Here is a 15,707-nt window from a genome sequence, read left to right as displayed (position 1 = left end):
CCCAGAGTTTGGATGGACTAGCTTGAACATCTGTGTACAAGGCTTCTTGAGGTGCAGGAAGGGATTGGTGTGTGGGGAAAGAAGGGAAGTGAATCTGAGGCCACGGTCTTCCACTTGTACTTTTGCCTCAGCCTGCAGCATGGGAGGCAGGTCTGCCCAGTGAAGCCTCTCCTTTCTGACCATTTGCTTATTTTATGGGTAAAAAAAGAAGCCATTAGGAAATGTTTTCTTCACTACCTATTTAGAAACTGACTATAGCTGACTCAGTATAGACCCCAGTTAATCTTCGAGAATAATTCTCAGAGGGTGTGTGTGTGGGGGGGGAGGATGGGTGAATTTCCTGGAGGGAGAATATCAGTGCATCTCCCTCTGTCTCTCCCCTGGGTCGGCATTGCTGCTGATGCTTGGTGAAAAGGAGGGAGGATTCTGCTGACACACTGTATTTTTATGAAAAAAAGGCTAAGGGTTCCCTTATCTCTCCACACAAGGCACATCTGCCTGCAAACGTGCTGTCTGCTTCTGAGGGATGCCTTCATTGTTCTATTTCTTTTCCGAATGTTTTAAGGCACAGTTTTGGTGCATTCCTTTCTTTTTTCTAGAGCCAGGGGGGATGTCAGAATCTATCAGGGCTCTTGCTGAAGAGCTTAAAATGGGCGCTGGCAGCTGGGATGTGGGGGAAGAGAGCTTTCCAGGGACAAGTGACCTGCTTGTTCAGCCAATGAGAAGCAGGTTACAGAAATGATATCACCAGACAGGCTTTATTGTCTGATCATCTCATAAAAGCAGGATTGTGTCTGGCAAACTTAACCCTTTTTTAGGTACTTCGGGTCTCACCCACTCTCTGGTATGTGACCTCTGGATTCCTTTTCCCAGCTGTCTGCGGTGAGATCACAGAGATTAAAGATTTAAATTGGTGATGAAATTTGAAGACTTGTAAACCATCATTTTGAAACTACAAATTATTAAGAATATTATTTAGAACCCAACCCCAGCTAGAGTGGGAATGTCACTACACTGTGTATGGAGACACATCTGAAGCAGCTACCAGCCTAGTCATTTTATACCAAGCTTTTACTGAATAGATTTGGGAGAAAAAAGGACTTAGAAAATAAGACTGAGCCTGTAGTCTATTTTAATATACATAAACTGGTCTTAGTAATAATTTCCTGTTTTAGAGGAGTTGAAATTGGTTCTGCAAATTTGGAAAATATTACTGATTTTGAGACCAATTTTGAGTAACATATTTGTGGTGTTTGTTGATATTGTACCTCTTGATTATCCATTCCTCCATAAAATGACAGTCATTTTACTTCCTCATACTTCCTTTTCATCGCTGATAAGATGTGGGTAGTGAGTCCACACAGGAGTTGAGATAAGAGAATAAACTAATTTATGTGATTTTGGAGTGTGCTACACATGTGTATTGTAATTAGGTCATTCATGTCTTTTTTTTTTAAGATTTTATTTTATTTATTCATGAGACACACAGAGAGAGAGGCAGAGACATAGGCAGAGGGAGAAGCAGGCTCCCCGCTGGGAGCCCGATGTGGGACTCCATCCCAGGACCCCGGGGTCATGACCTGGGGTGAAGGCAGATGCTCAATCACTGAGCTACCCAGGGATCCCTAGGTCATTTATGTCTTAAGATTGTATATTTGTTCAACAGACTATTTCAAACTCTTCTTTATGCTGGGCACAAATACAGAGATAGAAGCCATAGTTCTTACCCTTAAGGAGTTTAAAACATCATGAGGCAGATAGACAATAATAAAGATGTCTAATGAATCTGTTACATTTACCATGTTCCAGGATCTTTTCTGAGCACCATAACGTATATTGTTAGTTCATTTAATTTTACTATAACCTTATGAAGTAAGTAGTGTTATTAGCTTCATATTACACATAAAGAAATAAAAGCATAGAGAGACTAAATGACTTTCCTAAGGTCACACAACTAGTGATAGAGTTGGGACTTGAATCCAGGCTGTGTGGCTCTAGAGTCTATTCCCTAAATCTTTGTTGACGATACAGTAATTACTAGCTCTATATATTTTTGGAGGACTTGAAATGTGATTTAAGTTAAATTGGGCTGTGTATGTGAAATACACACTAGATTTCAAAGACTTAGTATGAAAAAATGTATCAACTATCTCGTTGAAATCACGTTGTAGTGATAATATATTGGATACACTGAGTTAAGTACAATCTATTAGAATTAATTTCACTTTATTTTTGTGGCCATTAGAACACTTAAAACTGTATACGTGGCTTGCATTTGTGGTTTACATTTTTCTTGGACTGTGCTACTCTAAATTGTTACAGTGCAGTAATAATAATAGGCATTTATTGAGCACTTACAAGGTGCCACATATTGGGCAATGCCTTGACACTGTTCCAGTTAAGCCTCAAAATAACCCTACTTATTATCCACATTTTATAGAAGGGGCATGAGGTTTTGAGAAAGTCAGTAATTTACCCGAGATTCATCAACTAGTTATGGCAGACCCCAAATTTGAAACTTTTTATGTCTGACTCAAAAACCTGTATTCAACCATCCTACTGTACTGGGATATAGGGTACTCAAGAATGGATGATATTACATCCTACTGTAATATCATTTCCAATTAAATCTTGAAGCATTTTCTTTGTTTTTATTTCTGTAAGAATATTTAATACTGCATATTTCTGTATTTGGTATGTAGAAGTTCAAAATAAAAATCACTATGTCATAAAATGGACATCCTAGATCAAAATCTCTTTTTCAGAGCCTCAGCCCTCAATGAACATTGGCACAGTTGAAGATGAAACAGTGAGTCAGCCTGTACAAATTACATTTAATTTTCATTCCAATAATTCTCTCAGGTCACTGGGCAATTTATATCCCAACCCTCTTTGTCCAGTAGAGAGAGGAAGAGGGGCAATGCAAGCTTTCCTTATTCATCTGGTTTTCTTGGCTAATAAGAAAAAATTGTTTTCCATTTCATTGTCCCATGAAATATACTGTCTGTGTTTGAGAGAGCAACAAAATGCTTTCTAATGACCCCTTACTTTTCTTTCTTTTAGAGCAAAGACTCTGGTGGACTGAAGGCGGCTATGATAGAGTTGGTGGAAAGGTTAAAGTTCAAGAGCTCAGATCCAAAAGTACGTATTGTTTTGGAATTGATTGGGGATTGGTACTCCAATTACATCTTTCTCCTTGAGCTAAGTTCTAGGGATGTTAATGATCATCTATTTGAGCATTGCACTGAGATCTAATTAAGCCTGCCTATCAGAAGCAGTGTTCTAATATGCCTAGAGATAAGTCATCTGTTTTTTCCCTTCTCTATTTTATGACTTACAACATATAACCATTAATTGTTTTCCCTGAATTGCATTTTTAATCTTCCTTTAACAGGCCTTTGAGATAACTGTCCTCTGTGTCCATTAAACCCAGCCAAAGTCATCTAAGGTACTGATCAGCTTAATGCTGGAGACTGGAACAGGCTCCAGACCCATCCAGTTGGTGTTCAGCACTAGTGTCTTGTCTCTCTCTTACTTACAGGAACCAGCTGCCACTGCAAATGCTTTTATCCTCATGACCTGGAGTCTGGTCTGGGAAATGGTTTCAGCTTCCCAGTTTTCTTTGCAAGATGTTGAGAGCTAGAAGATTGATATTCTGGGAGACTCCATTACCAGGGTGGGGGTGGACTGGGAACTGAACATGCCTGAGGGATTATGACTAACACAGCCTCCCTTCTCCTACCCAGAGACTTACTGTGGCACTACTTGGTATTGGTGCCAACTGGCTCTGCCTGAAAGTCAAAGCCTCTCGAAAATAAATAGGGATAGGAGCACAATTTTGTTTGACTTTTTCTATGCCCCCCCTTCTTATTTTGAAGATTTTTTTTTTTTTTAATTTAAGAGTTCTTCATATGGGGAAAAGACTAGCATTTCTTGAGTACCCACTGAGAGAGCCAGGACACTGTGCTAGGAGCCTTATATTATCATTTAAACAAAATGTGGTAAAATACACATAATGAAATTTACCACTTTAACTATTTTTCAGTATATAGTTTAGTGGCATTAACTATTCACATTTTTGTCCAACCATTCCATTTCCAGAACTTTAGTCATTCTAAACTGAAACTCTGCCCATTAAACACTAACTTCTTTCTCCCCTTTGCTCTTATGTACTTGTGATTTTTGCAACAACTTGGTAAAGTAGCTTATTCCCATTTTATTGATAAGGACACTGAGGCTTAGAGAGGTAGGGTTATTTGCCCCAAATCTAGTATAATTTAGAGCTGGGATCCAAATTGACTCCATTGCCTGTGCTCTTTCTTTTATGTCATGCTGCAAACCAAGTACTGAGGTTCATCTCCTTTCTACCATCTAATCACCTTGTACCCTGATTTTCTGATCTGAAGCACTATTAGGCAGAGCCACAGACAATAACAGGCTTTTCAAAAGGTGGCTACAGTCTCCAATCTACAAAATATCTTTCTCTCCATATAGCTTTGAAAGTATTGGGAGGTTGGTAATATCTCTAGTCTTCTGGTGTATTTAGGGCAGCAGAGACAGAGAATATCTTGATAGAAAAACAATTGTGGTAACCTTTATCAATTTTCTTAGCTCCAAGTAGAAAGCCCCCTGGTATAAGTAGTTTTCCTTTAGTGAAGATGAAGTAATTAATAAGGATTGTTGAAAGTTTTTTGTTTGTTTTTGTTTTTTTACTGAGTTTTTCTGGTTTCTGGGGCAACAGCTATCCTGAAGGAGACAACTGTATTTTCTGTTTCTGCCACACCCACATGCTTGTAGGCAGTGAAGAGCAAGAGGATGTATACAGATTACACTGAGTGGCTTCTGTGAATGATGATAATACAGGTAAAGTGCTTTGGGGTCCTTTATGAATGCATGGAGTGCTTCTAATAGGAAACTTGCCAGAGGTGAAATAATTGAATGGTCCCTTGAGAACAACTCATGGAAGCCTCAGGATTTTCCCATGATGCATCATGAGCTAAAGGATGTTTGTTCGGACTAGACTTGATCTCAGATATATACATTCACACTCACCTCTTTTATCTTCTCTTTATCTTGTCCTGGATTATTTCCACCATTCTACTTTATTTTCAGGCCCTTTTCTGGTCTGCCATATGCATATACTGTTTAAACATGGAGCCAGCTTGAAGAAGGACCAATGTAATTGCAGAATGACTGCCAATCACAAACAGGGAGAGAGGGTGGTGGAAAATGGGACACTATATATATAATTTTTGAAACAAATAAATAGTTGTCTCCCAAGAGAAGTTTTTAGTCTGTTCTGCTTTCCCTCAGAACCCCACCATCCCTTTTTTAAGTTGGCCTATTTAAGAAAGGCAGAATCTTTCAGGCTTTATGACCTGTCGTTTCCTGGCACAGGAGCTTTTCATAGAAGCACTGATTTGAGTCATGGAGCACTGAGCACTATCTCTGCCTCACTTCTTCTAGAATTCCCTAAAGCATCACAAAGCTTCATTAGTCCAGACACTGAAATCTGTTGGGGACTGAGTTAATTTTTACCTCTGAGTTTTGTCAGAGAGGAATGTGGACCAGATTAACCATTTTTAAAAATTATAAAATAATATATGCTTAAAGATTAAAAAATACAGCTATCCATGAAGGAAAAGTCAAATATATTTTCCCCAAGCTAACGACTATTAAAGTTTGATATTTAACCTTCTAGACATTTTTCCATGTGGAAATATACTTCTAAGAATTTTTACAAGAATTACACTGTACCTGTGGTTTTATTACACAGAATATCTTGGACATTCTTCTGTGTCAATAATGTAGACTTAATTCTTCTTAATGAGAAGCCACACTTTGTCCAAAATATTTGTCAGATGCCTTTTTTCTTTCAGACTAGTGGTTCTTAACCTTAATGTTCGTAAAAATCACCTAGAGAACTTATAAACTACAGAGTGCTGGGCACATCCCCACAGTTGCTGATTCAGTGGTTCTGGGGTGACTAGAGGCCATGCTGACCCTGGTGATTTTCCTTCCCTCTTATTTTGATTTTTTTTTTCATTCCTTTTAGCAAATGGCCAGAAGAGCCCTTGTAAATAAGTCCAAGTGATTTTAGCTTAAAAAAAAAAAAAAAAAAAAAAGGGCAAGAGATCCATAAAAATCCAGGCTTAGAAAACAAATAAATTTGAGCTGAGGTAGCAAAGGAGTAGGAGAGAAGAAAGGGAGGTAGCCTGAGGCTGTTTGAGAGGGCAGGGTTCCTGTAAAGTGCCATGTCCAGCAGAGAAACAGCGAGATCTGAAAGAGGGAGAGTACTGGTTAGGATTTATGAGGACAATCAAGACTCATGCCATGGGACAGGAGTGGGCTGAGTTCTAACACCAGAGGAACAGTAGGAGACACAAAATCCCAGCTACTAAGGGTGAGCCTGAGGACAAGAATCAGAGCCGGTGGTGGTTGGGAAATAAGGCAACCAGATTAAGTTGCCTGTATGCGTGTTGCTATAGTGGGCCCTGGTTTATAGGATCCATATCTCCAGGGTTCTAGAACTTTGTACATAACGGAGAGAGTATTTTTTAATAACAAACAATTTCCAGTTTAATTGAAAGTCTTTTTTTTTTTTTTTAAGATTTTATTTATTTATTTGACAGAGAGAGCAGAAGTAGGCAGAGCAGGAGGCAGAGGCAGAGGGAGAAGCAGGCTTCCTGCTGAGCAGAGAGCCTGATGGCGGGGCTCCATCCCAGGAGCCTAGAATCATGACCTGAGCCAAAGGCAGACACTTAACCAACTGAGCCATCCAGGCACCCGAAAGTAGTCTTAAATAATAAGGCATCCCAATGTGTTTGATATGATCCAGTTTGCAAACATATTTTTTACAGTCATACTTTTTGGAAACATTTATTGCACAAAGCACAGTTTTTGTCTATACATTTCTTATATTTTTGCTAAACTGTAGGGAAATGAAAAGATGTAGAGTTAAACAGGTGTGTGTGTGTGTGTGTGTGTGTGTGTGCGCGCGCGCGCATGTCTATGTCCATACCTGGATTTTTAAGAAATTAAAGGCATTCTGAGTTTTTTACAGCTCTCCTGTGAAGTGACTATGCAGTTATCTTTCATAGATTACCCAGAGGAAACTGAAGCTCAGAAAACACATTGATTTTCTTCCCCCTGCCCAGCCTCTCAGAAAGCATTGAACCAAAAGCACAACATGCTAAACTCAATCTGGCTAACGTCTTACTATGTAGTTAATAACAGCCACTCTCTCTATTAGTATTGATTGCTTTTCTTTCCATCTAACATGCACTGTTCCTTGTTTCCTATGGCTGGTGTGCTTGAAACAAACAGTTAAAAACACAGTTGTGGGGATCCCTGGGTGGCTCAGCGGTTTAGTGTCTGCGTTTGGCTCAGGGCGTGATCCTGGAGTCCCGGGATTGAGTTCCATGTCAGGCTCCCTGCATGGAGCCTGCTTCTCCCTCTGCCTGTGTCTCTGCCTCTCTCTCTGTGTCTCTCATGAATAAATAAATAAAATCTTTAAAAGCAAACTACAGTTGTGTATCATGAAATTATACTTATCTTACAAGAAGTAATTCTCAAGAAAAGTGCATTAAACTCAAGCCAAGTGGCTCCCATTATTCTCTCAGATTAAACATGAGCTCTAACCGTAGTAACACTGCTTAAAACCTATCAGGTTTTCTGTATTTTTTGCAATCTCTTAATGGTGTTCTTACTAAAGTATTAAACCAAAGAATTGTCTAGCAGCATGAAAGTAAATCTGGGAATTGTTGTCTTATTTTATTTTCATTTAGTATTTATATAGCATTTTATAATTGCAAGAGAACTTTACAGTCCATTTTAGTAGCTAATATCAGTGACATGGAACATAGCCCAGTCCTTCACTATCCTCTGCTAATCAGACTCTTGTTAAAATGATAGGTTTTGGGGCGCCTGGGTGGCTTAGATAAGTGTCTACCTTCAGTTCAGGTCATGATCCCAAGTTTCTGGGAGTAAGCCCCATGTCTCAGGCTCCCCGCTCAGTGAGGAGTCCGCTTCTCCCTCTGTCCCTTCCCCTGCTTGGGCACACGCGCATGCGCGCTCTCTCTCTCTCTCTCTCTCTCATTCTCAAATAAAACTAAGTCTTCAAAAAAATCTTTAAAATAATAAAATTTTTTAAAAAGACTCATTTAGAAAATGATAGGTTTTGCATGTACAAAAAGTAATGCATATAAGCAAAACCTAACTTGAATTCTTGTTGTTAGTGTTCTCTTATTCACCAGGGTCAGGTCAGGCCTCATGCTGGTCCTTGCTCTGGCCCAAGACAGAAGCATTCACTCGGGCAGTGTTTATGTAGCCAACTGAAGCAAAGTCTTGAGCTGCCTCAGTTATCAAGTTGATTCATTCAAAAGTGTTCCTTGGTTGGAAAGTTACTAGAATTATTGACCTATTTCTACACTTTTCATAAGGAATTTGTAAGTAGTAATCTTAAAGGGCACGCATACTATTTTGTTTTCTTTCTGTACCCTCAAGCCTAGGTATTAGGTGATGTAATAGTAATAGATATGCATGATCTATTACAATAACCCTATGAAAAGAACTATTATTTGTACTGTTTTATGGAAGAACAATCCAAGACTTAGAGGGATTAAAGAGCTTGCTAGTAAGTGACAGGATTAGGACTTTACATTTGTCATACTCCTTGTTCTTCTCCAATGCACAATTATGGAACCCATAGATGAGTAAATATAGATATGTGTGCTGTCATCCTTAGGAGTATGACTCTTCACTGACTATATTTCCCTCACATTCTTCTACCTGCCTTTACTGGACACTGCGGCCCACACCCCCAGGGTTCAGGACTGGAGGATGGCCTTTTCCAACAGAAAACATGGGGAGATGCCAAAGGAGCTGTGACAGCCCAGAACATTTAGCACTGGCTAAATGAAGAACTGAGGCTGGTGCTTCAGTAGTTTCCCATTAGTGATGGAGGACACCAAATGGGAAAATACTTGTGCTGTTTCAGGCCTGAGCTAGGCTCCGAGGCATGGAATCCACTGGGGAGCAAGTGGGGCCCTTTTTCAACCCTCTGTAGACACTGGGCAGTAGAAAGAGGAGAAACAAGCTCTTTGCTCTCCTTCACCATCCCCCTGCCTTCATCAAAACAAAATGAAACAACTTCCCTTTGTCCCCGTCCCTCCAATTATAAAAGTAATACATGCTGTCTGTAGAAAATTGTGGGAAAAACAGACATATATATATATATATATATATATATATATATATATATGTCCTTCCTTATGAAAAGTGTAGAAATAGGTCAATAATCCTAGTAACTTTCCAACCAAGGAACACTTATATATATATATACATGAAAAAAAAATCTACCTGCAGTTCATAAACTTTGAGTACCTGTTTTCTTTTAATTTAATTTTATTTAAATTCAATTATTAACATATAGTGTATTACTAGTTTCAGAGGTAGAGTTCAGTGATTCATCAATTTTATATAACACCCAGTGTTCATTACATCATGTTACCTTCTTTAATGTCCATTACCCAGTTACCCCTTTCCCCCCACCCCCACCCCTCCAGCAACTCTGTTTCCTGTGATTAAGAGTCTCTTATGGTTTGTCTCCCCCTCTGATTTTATCTTATTTTATTTTTCTCTCTCCTTTCCCCTATGATCCTCTGTTTTGTTTCTTAAATTCTACATATGAGTGAAATCATATAATTGTCTTTCTCTGCCTTATTTCACATAGCATAATACCTTCTAGTTCCGTCCACACAAGTACCTCTGTTTTTAAATGCAGATTCTTGAGCCTCACCCAGAACGTCAATTTGGTAGTTCTGAGACTACTTTTTAAATATATAGCCTGGATGATTCTGATGCAAATGGTCAATATATCACACTTTAAGACATACCTATGAGAAAACTGGTTAATATTCTGGTGCTTTACTTTTCAGATGGAGAATTCCTATTTTCTCTCTATTATTCTATGTGTGTTTAAGTATATTTACAATTAGATAACTGTATGTATTTGTGTGTGTATACACATGCATACATAGTTTGTATCTTGCTTTTTTCACTGACCCATCCCTTGCAAACACTTTTATCATTTGAATCCACCTCAGTCTTTGAACTGCAACTTGGAAAACTAAAATCCTGAAGGCCAGTCTGCTGTTATTACCAAATGGAAGTTTTACCCAATATGGCATTTCTATTTTCTTCCTAATAACATAAGCACATCCAATGAAGTTTGTTTGTTTTCGCAAGACATGCCATGCCAATCACAGTCTAAGATGATTCAGATACAGTGGAAACTGAGTTAATGCAAAGTCAGACACACAATCATGCAGTCAGCCCCAAGCTGTCCGTTTGATGGCACCTTCCCCCAATCAGCGTCTCACATGATGAGACTAAATGAATATGTGTAGGGCTCAGTGGGAAGTCTGAGGCTGTCTCTAATACCCCGCTTTCCAGTAGAGGAAGCTGAGGTGCCAGAAGTGTAAGCGTTCCTGCTCGAGGTCACCCAAGCAGTAATAGCAGAGTCCGAGCAGATTGATGGTTTTTAGAACTACAGTTCTGCAGTTTTCCCAATAAAGAGAAGTTTTCCATTTGGTGAGGATGTGGAAAAATTGGAAGTGGTATAGTCACTTTGGAAAACAGTGTGGCAGTTCCTCAGAAGGTTAAACATAGAGTTGCCATATAACCCAGCAATTCCATTCTTGGGTACGTACTCAAGAGAAATGAAAACATATGTCCACACAAAGACTGCACCCCGGTATTCATAGCAGCATTATTCATACTACCCAGACTGTGGAAGCAGCCCAGCAGATGACCGGGTAAGAAAAATCTGGTGTATTTGTACAGCAGGACAGTATGTGGCAGGAAGGAAGTGCAGTGTCGATATATACTGCAATAAGGCAAGCCCTCAGAAATGCTCACTGAAAGAGGCCCTTCCCAGAAGACCGAATACTGAGTGATTCCATCTGTGTGGCATGTCCAGAATAGAGCAGATTTCTAGAGCTAGGAGACAGACTCTTTCCCTGGGGCTGAGGGAGATGGAGAAATGGGGTGGGAGTGACTGCTTAGGGTCACAGAATTTCTTTTGATGTGATGAAAATGTTCAAACTGACCCTGGGTTGATTGTGCAACTTTGTGAATCTCCTAAAAACCACTGAATTGTACATTTTAAATGGGTGAATTGTATGATATGGGGATTATATCTCAATAAAGTTGCGGAGAGGAGGTGAGAGAATTTCCATCAGAATCCCTTTTGTTGGGATGCCTGGGTGGCTCAGCAGTTGAGCATGAGCACCTGCCTTTGGCTTAGGGCATGACCCCTGAGTCCCAGGATCAAGTCCCACATAGGGCTCCCTGCAGGGAGCCTGCTTCTCTCTCTGCTTGTATCTTTGCCTCTCTGTCTGTGTCTCTCATGAATAAATAAATAAAATCTTTTTTTTTTAAATAATCACTTTTGTTAGCCCTTCACTTAAAGTTCCTCAAAAGGTTAAACATAGAGTTGTCATATGACCCAGCAATTCCATTCATCAGTGACTAGGCTTTCCCCTTTCTTCTAGAGGGGGATGAGGAGCAGAAACCTGATGTTAGCCTCTGGCAGGGAGAGGCAGGGAGAGGCATAATAATGCCAGTTATTAACAGCACAGGTTCTGGATCAGACTACATCTGGTCAGATTAACTCCAGTGTAGACTGCTGTTTGATCTCAGGCAGATCCTGTGCTTAATCTCTTCATTTCTCAGATTTTTCTCCCCCTTTTTTTTTTTTTTTAGTTGCGAAAGGGGATAATAGTACATACTTCATAGGGTCGTTAGGAAGATTAAATGAGATAATCCATTTAAAGTGCTTCCTAAGCATCCTCTACAGGGTGGCTGCTGCTAGCTTTCCCCTAGTCCTAGGATCCACCACCACTGCTTTGAGCAGAAGGCCATGGGTCCGTGGGGGCAGCAATCCCACCCCCACAGTTGAGGAGGCCTTTGGATCCTCAAAGGCCTGTAAGCCATGTGTTTACAAGTAACTAGGTTCTATACTTTGATCAATTAATATTTCCCAGGATTAGTGTCACTTTAAAGGACCACTGCCACTTCTTTTGAGTGATAATGGCATGCGGATCAATTGAGTTAAATCTCCAGAGTTGGAGCCCCTTGGTGTTGCTGCCTGGTTGGCTAGCCGACTCTGGGCTTTGTGTGGCTCGCCTCACCCAGAGTTAGTTCAGCATAGCTCCATTGCCCATTCAAGTTGAGGCAAATTATATCTGCCTTGGGAGTTTGCAGCTGTGTGTCCATATATTCCCAATAAAAACAATAAATCAATGCATAGAAGCAATTATGTTTATTGTTGTGGAAGCAGACTCTCTAGTTAGCAAAATTGCCTGGTGCCAAATTAGAAGAAAAATAAATTAAGAGTCACAAAAGAAATTAAGTGTCACGTTTAAGAGACACATTAGGAGATATGTCCCCACTTTAAACATCACTGAGATTCTTGTTCACTTCCTACTTCTCCTTCCTACTTCTCCTGCAGCTTTACCCTTTGGCCATTCTCTTTCTATTGGGCCACCAGAGCTCTTAATTGAAATACTGTACAAATCAGCTCTAGGCATTTTGAAACTAGGATAGACATGGTTTCTGAACTGCCTGGTGGGCTAGAGCATTGTTAGAAAGCAAAAGGATTGACTTTAAATGGCTTAATAAAATTAACACATTGTGATGTCCTTCTCCCCCTGCTCCAGCTCCTGTCTGCACTGACAGGAGACTTGGTAATATACTCTCTGCCAAAGCTTGAAGGGCTTATTACATGACCAACATGGAGAGGGGAGTGGAGCTGTCATGACTTCCCTAAAGCAGCCACGCTTCATGTTGCCAGTGCAGGATTGTATTTGACATTTAATTTAGGAGCCTGGGTGCCTAGATATAAAACTTTACTGTGATAATAGTGATAAAAACCACCCAGACTTTTATTTAAGGGCCTCCTTCTCTCCTGTCTCCATTCTTCCCCTTTTCCTGTTAGTCCAGCCTCTCATTTAGCTAGGAAGTAAGACTCAGGTCTGCTCAAGGAAAAAGATGTTTTCCTTGATAACTTAAGGCCAAAGTTACAGAGCACAACTCTCGGTCTACCTCAGATCTATATGTAGATGCTCATATGTGTATATATAAGGTAAATTTTGAGAATCCCATCTCTCCTGACTGCATTTAGCCAAACGTCAAAATCCATCATCTGTAGCTGTGTAAAGAATGTCCATTCAACCCAGTGATTTAGTTGATGACTCTCCTTTGTTGAATGGCTTCTGTTTACTTTTGTGGCCAGCAAAATAGATTCTTTTGATAGCTCCTAATTCAACCTGATTAGCTAGACATAATTTCCGTTTTACAGACGACAAAGCAAGGATTTAAAGGGTTTAAGAATAACTTGTCTAAAGCTAATGATGCCAACTAATTGCCTTTCTATGATTGCCATATAGAATTGTTAGTAGTTGTAGGAAGTTACTTTTACCTATGGAAGATGGGTTGGGAATAGTATACCAATAGAGAATTTGTTCAAACTTTCAGGGAAGGGCAGCCCTGGTGGCTCAGCAGTTTAGTGCCGCCTTCAGCCCAGGATGTGATCCTGGAGACCTGGGATCAGGGCCCACGTCGGGTTCCCTGCATGGAGCCTGCTTTTCTCTCTGCCTGTGTCTCTGCCTCTCTCTCTCTCCGTGTCTTCCATGAATAAATAAATAAAATATTAAAAAAAAAACTTTCAGGGAAAAAAACTATTGATTATGACATTCTTTCTTTTACTTCTGAAGTGGAAGAGCACAGATATTAGAGTCAGATGACCTGAGTTCTCTGGCACTCATCACCTGTCCCTCTTGATTTGTCTAAGCCTTTAGTGTCATCCATAAACTAGGACTAATCATACTACATTTTTATTGCTGAGTACCCTGAGAATGGAAACTTGTGAGGAGGAGCTAAGAAATAATGGAGGATGGTTTAGTAGCATGGCCTTTGGGGGTCCAAAAAGTATTTTAGCAAGTATAGTAAACAAGCCCTGTGGTTCTTAGGTAAGCAGATTGTTAGCTGCTCCAGGAGTGTAATAGAGTTTCGGTCTGCAGAAGAGAGACAATATGATAGAAGCAGGTTGTGAGGTTGAGGAGCTGGCTACCTCCAGACTGTGCAAGAGCTGCGGGGCAGAATGGGACCTATCCTTCCTGCACTCTCTGTGCTTTGCCTCAGCATCACTGAAGTTAGACTGTACCTGATTGTATCAAACTAGAAAAGGCAAACATTACTCCTAGACAGCCTGTGGCCATTTACTAAAACTGAAGCAAGGAGCCTCTGTTTGACATCCTTACTCTTCATGCCTAGGATGTGTGAGAAAGTCCTTGCTGGGAAATTAGAATCTGCACTCCTAAGGTTGTAGGGTCTTTCTCTAAGAAAACTAATTGGGGGCTCTTTATCTGTGAGAGCTCAGCAGGTACCATATGAAAAGCACACAATAAATGTTCATAGTTCCTGTTATCTGGACCAGCAGAATAGTTCTGCTGATGTTCCTATGTGCCCAGAGAATACTAAGTTCTTTTTATGTATTATTTTGTGTAAACCTCATGAAAATATCGGTGAGAATGACATTATTACCTCTATTTTACAATGAAACTTCCACCTTTCTGAGCTTCAGAAACATCGAATTAGCAGAGTCAGTACTCAAACCTCTTTCTCTACTGCCATAGACCCCACAAAGTTTACCATTTGGACCTGCTGTGGCAGAGAAGATTGAGCCCTACATCCCTGCCCTTTGCTGAGTGTTCCTGGCAGTGTGCAGTTGTTTGGTTTTGGTAGAATACAAATAACTATGGCTTTGCAAGGAAAGTGTTTTGATAGAGAAGTGGAATGGAGGTGGAGGGGCGAGTCTTGTTTTAAAATTGCTTTAATCTCCAGTAGATAGTATAGGCATGCTTTGTATATTCAAGTCTAAAAGGCTTAAAAATAGTATAATTTCTGTTTAGTTTCCCCTGAAACTTTCAGTGTTAGTTCCCACCTCCTACTTCTTACAGGATAATTTCTGGAGCTGAAACTGTCTTTCTAGCTTATGCACGGGTTAAAATGGGAGAAAGGGAAGAAAATAAGGTGAAATAGAAGTTCTCACTCTTATTCTTCTTACTGGTCCTGAGTGTCTCTGGGGACTCCTCCTTCTACTTTTACATTTCTACAGAGGGGTCACCTAGAATTATTTTTCTGTTTGCTCAGGAAGAATGGTACTCAGAAGTTTGTGATTGCTTTCTTTATTGCCACCCCAGGGTCAGGCAAGGAAACAAGCATCTAAAGAGCAAGCAATTGTATCAATTCAAAGTGAGCCTAACATTCCCGTTGAACTGTTCTCTGGTGCATCCAGTTCAGTGCCATGACACTGGGTTCCACATCAAGTTGTCATGGCAATAGAGTCATAGCAGCTGACAGCAGGAACAGGCAGTCGTGGGAGGAGGGGATGCGTGGCAGTGATGCCACAACCATAGAGGCCAGATCTCCATTTCTCACAGTAAGGGCTGGTCTTCAGTCTGCTGTGACCATGTCTCTCTCGGATGACTGGGGGTGCACAGTTGCTGTGTGCTTCATAGCTGATGAGCAGATTCAATTCAATAATTTGTTAGGCTCTTTCCAGTACAAAGCCTTTAGGAAACAGTTCTGAGCCACTAATGCTGTGTGTGTGCGCGCGCATGTACACATACATATGTATTCCT

General features: G+C 40.3%; 1 protein-coding gene across 2 annotated transcripts in view; it reads left to right on the top strand.

Moving 5' to 3' along the window:
* Positions 1-15,707, top strand: part of TRIM44 (tripartite motif containing 44) — a 110,754-nt gene that overhangs the window by 17,791 nt on the left and 77,256 nt on the right. The window contains exons 2-3 of one of the 2 annotated variants that reach the window (XM_041774074.1): positions 3,064-3,141; positions 3,542-3,859. In XM_041774074.1, the coding sequence (XP_041630008.1) occupies positions 3,064-3,141; positions 3,542-3,643 (180 nt within the window). In that variant the 3' untranslated portion in view covers positions 3,644-3,859. Of the gene's footprint in view, positions 1-3,063; positions 3,142-3,541; positions 3,860-15,707 lie in introns of those variants that run through there. The other variant, XM_041774073.1, reaches the window with a different exon arrangement.

The sequence above is a fragment of the Vulpes lagopus genome, chromosome 11 (assembly GCF_018345385.1).
Source record: "Vulpes lagopus strain Blue_001 chromosome 11, ASM1834538v1, whole genome shotgun sequence".
NCBI lineage: Eukaryota > Metazoa > Chordata > Mammalia > Carnivora > Canidae > Vulpes > Vulpes lagopus.
The sequence above is the reverse complement of the archived record's forward strand: the minus strand, read 5'-3'. Positions and strand labels throughout refer to the sequence as shown.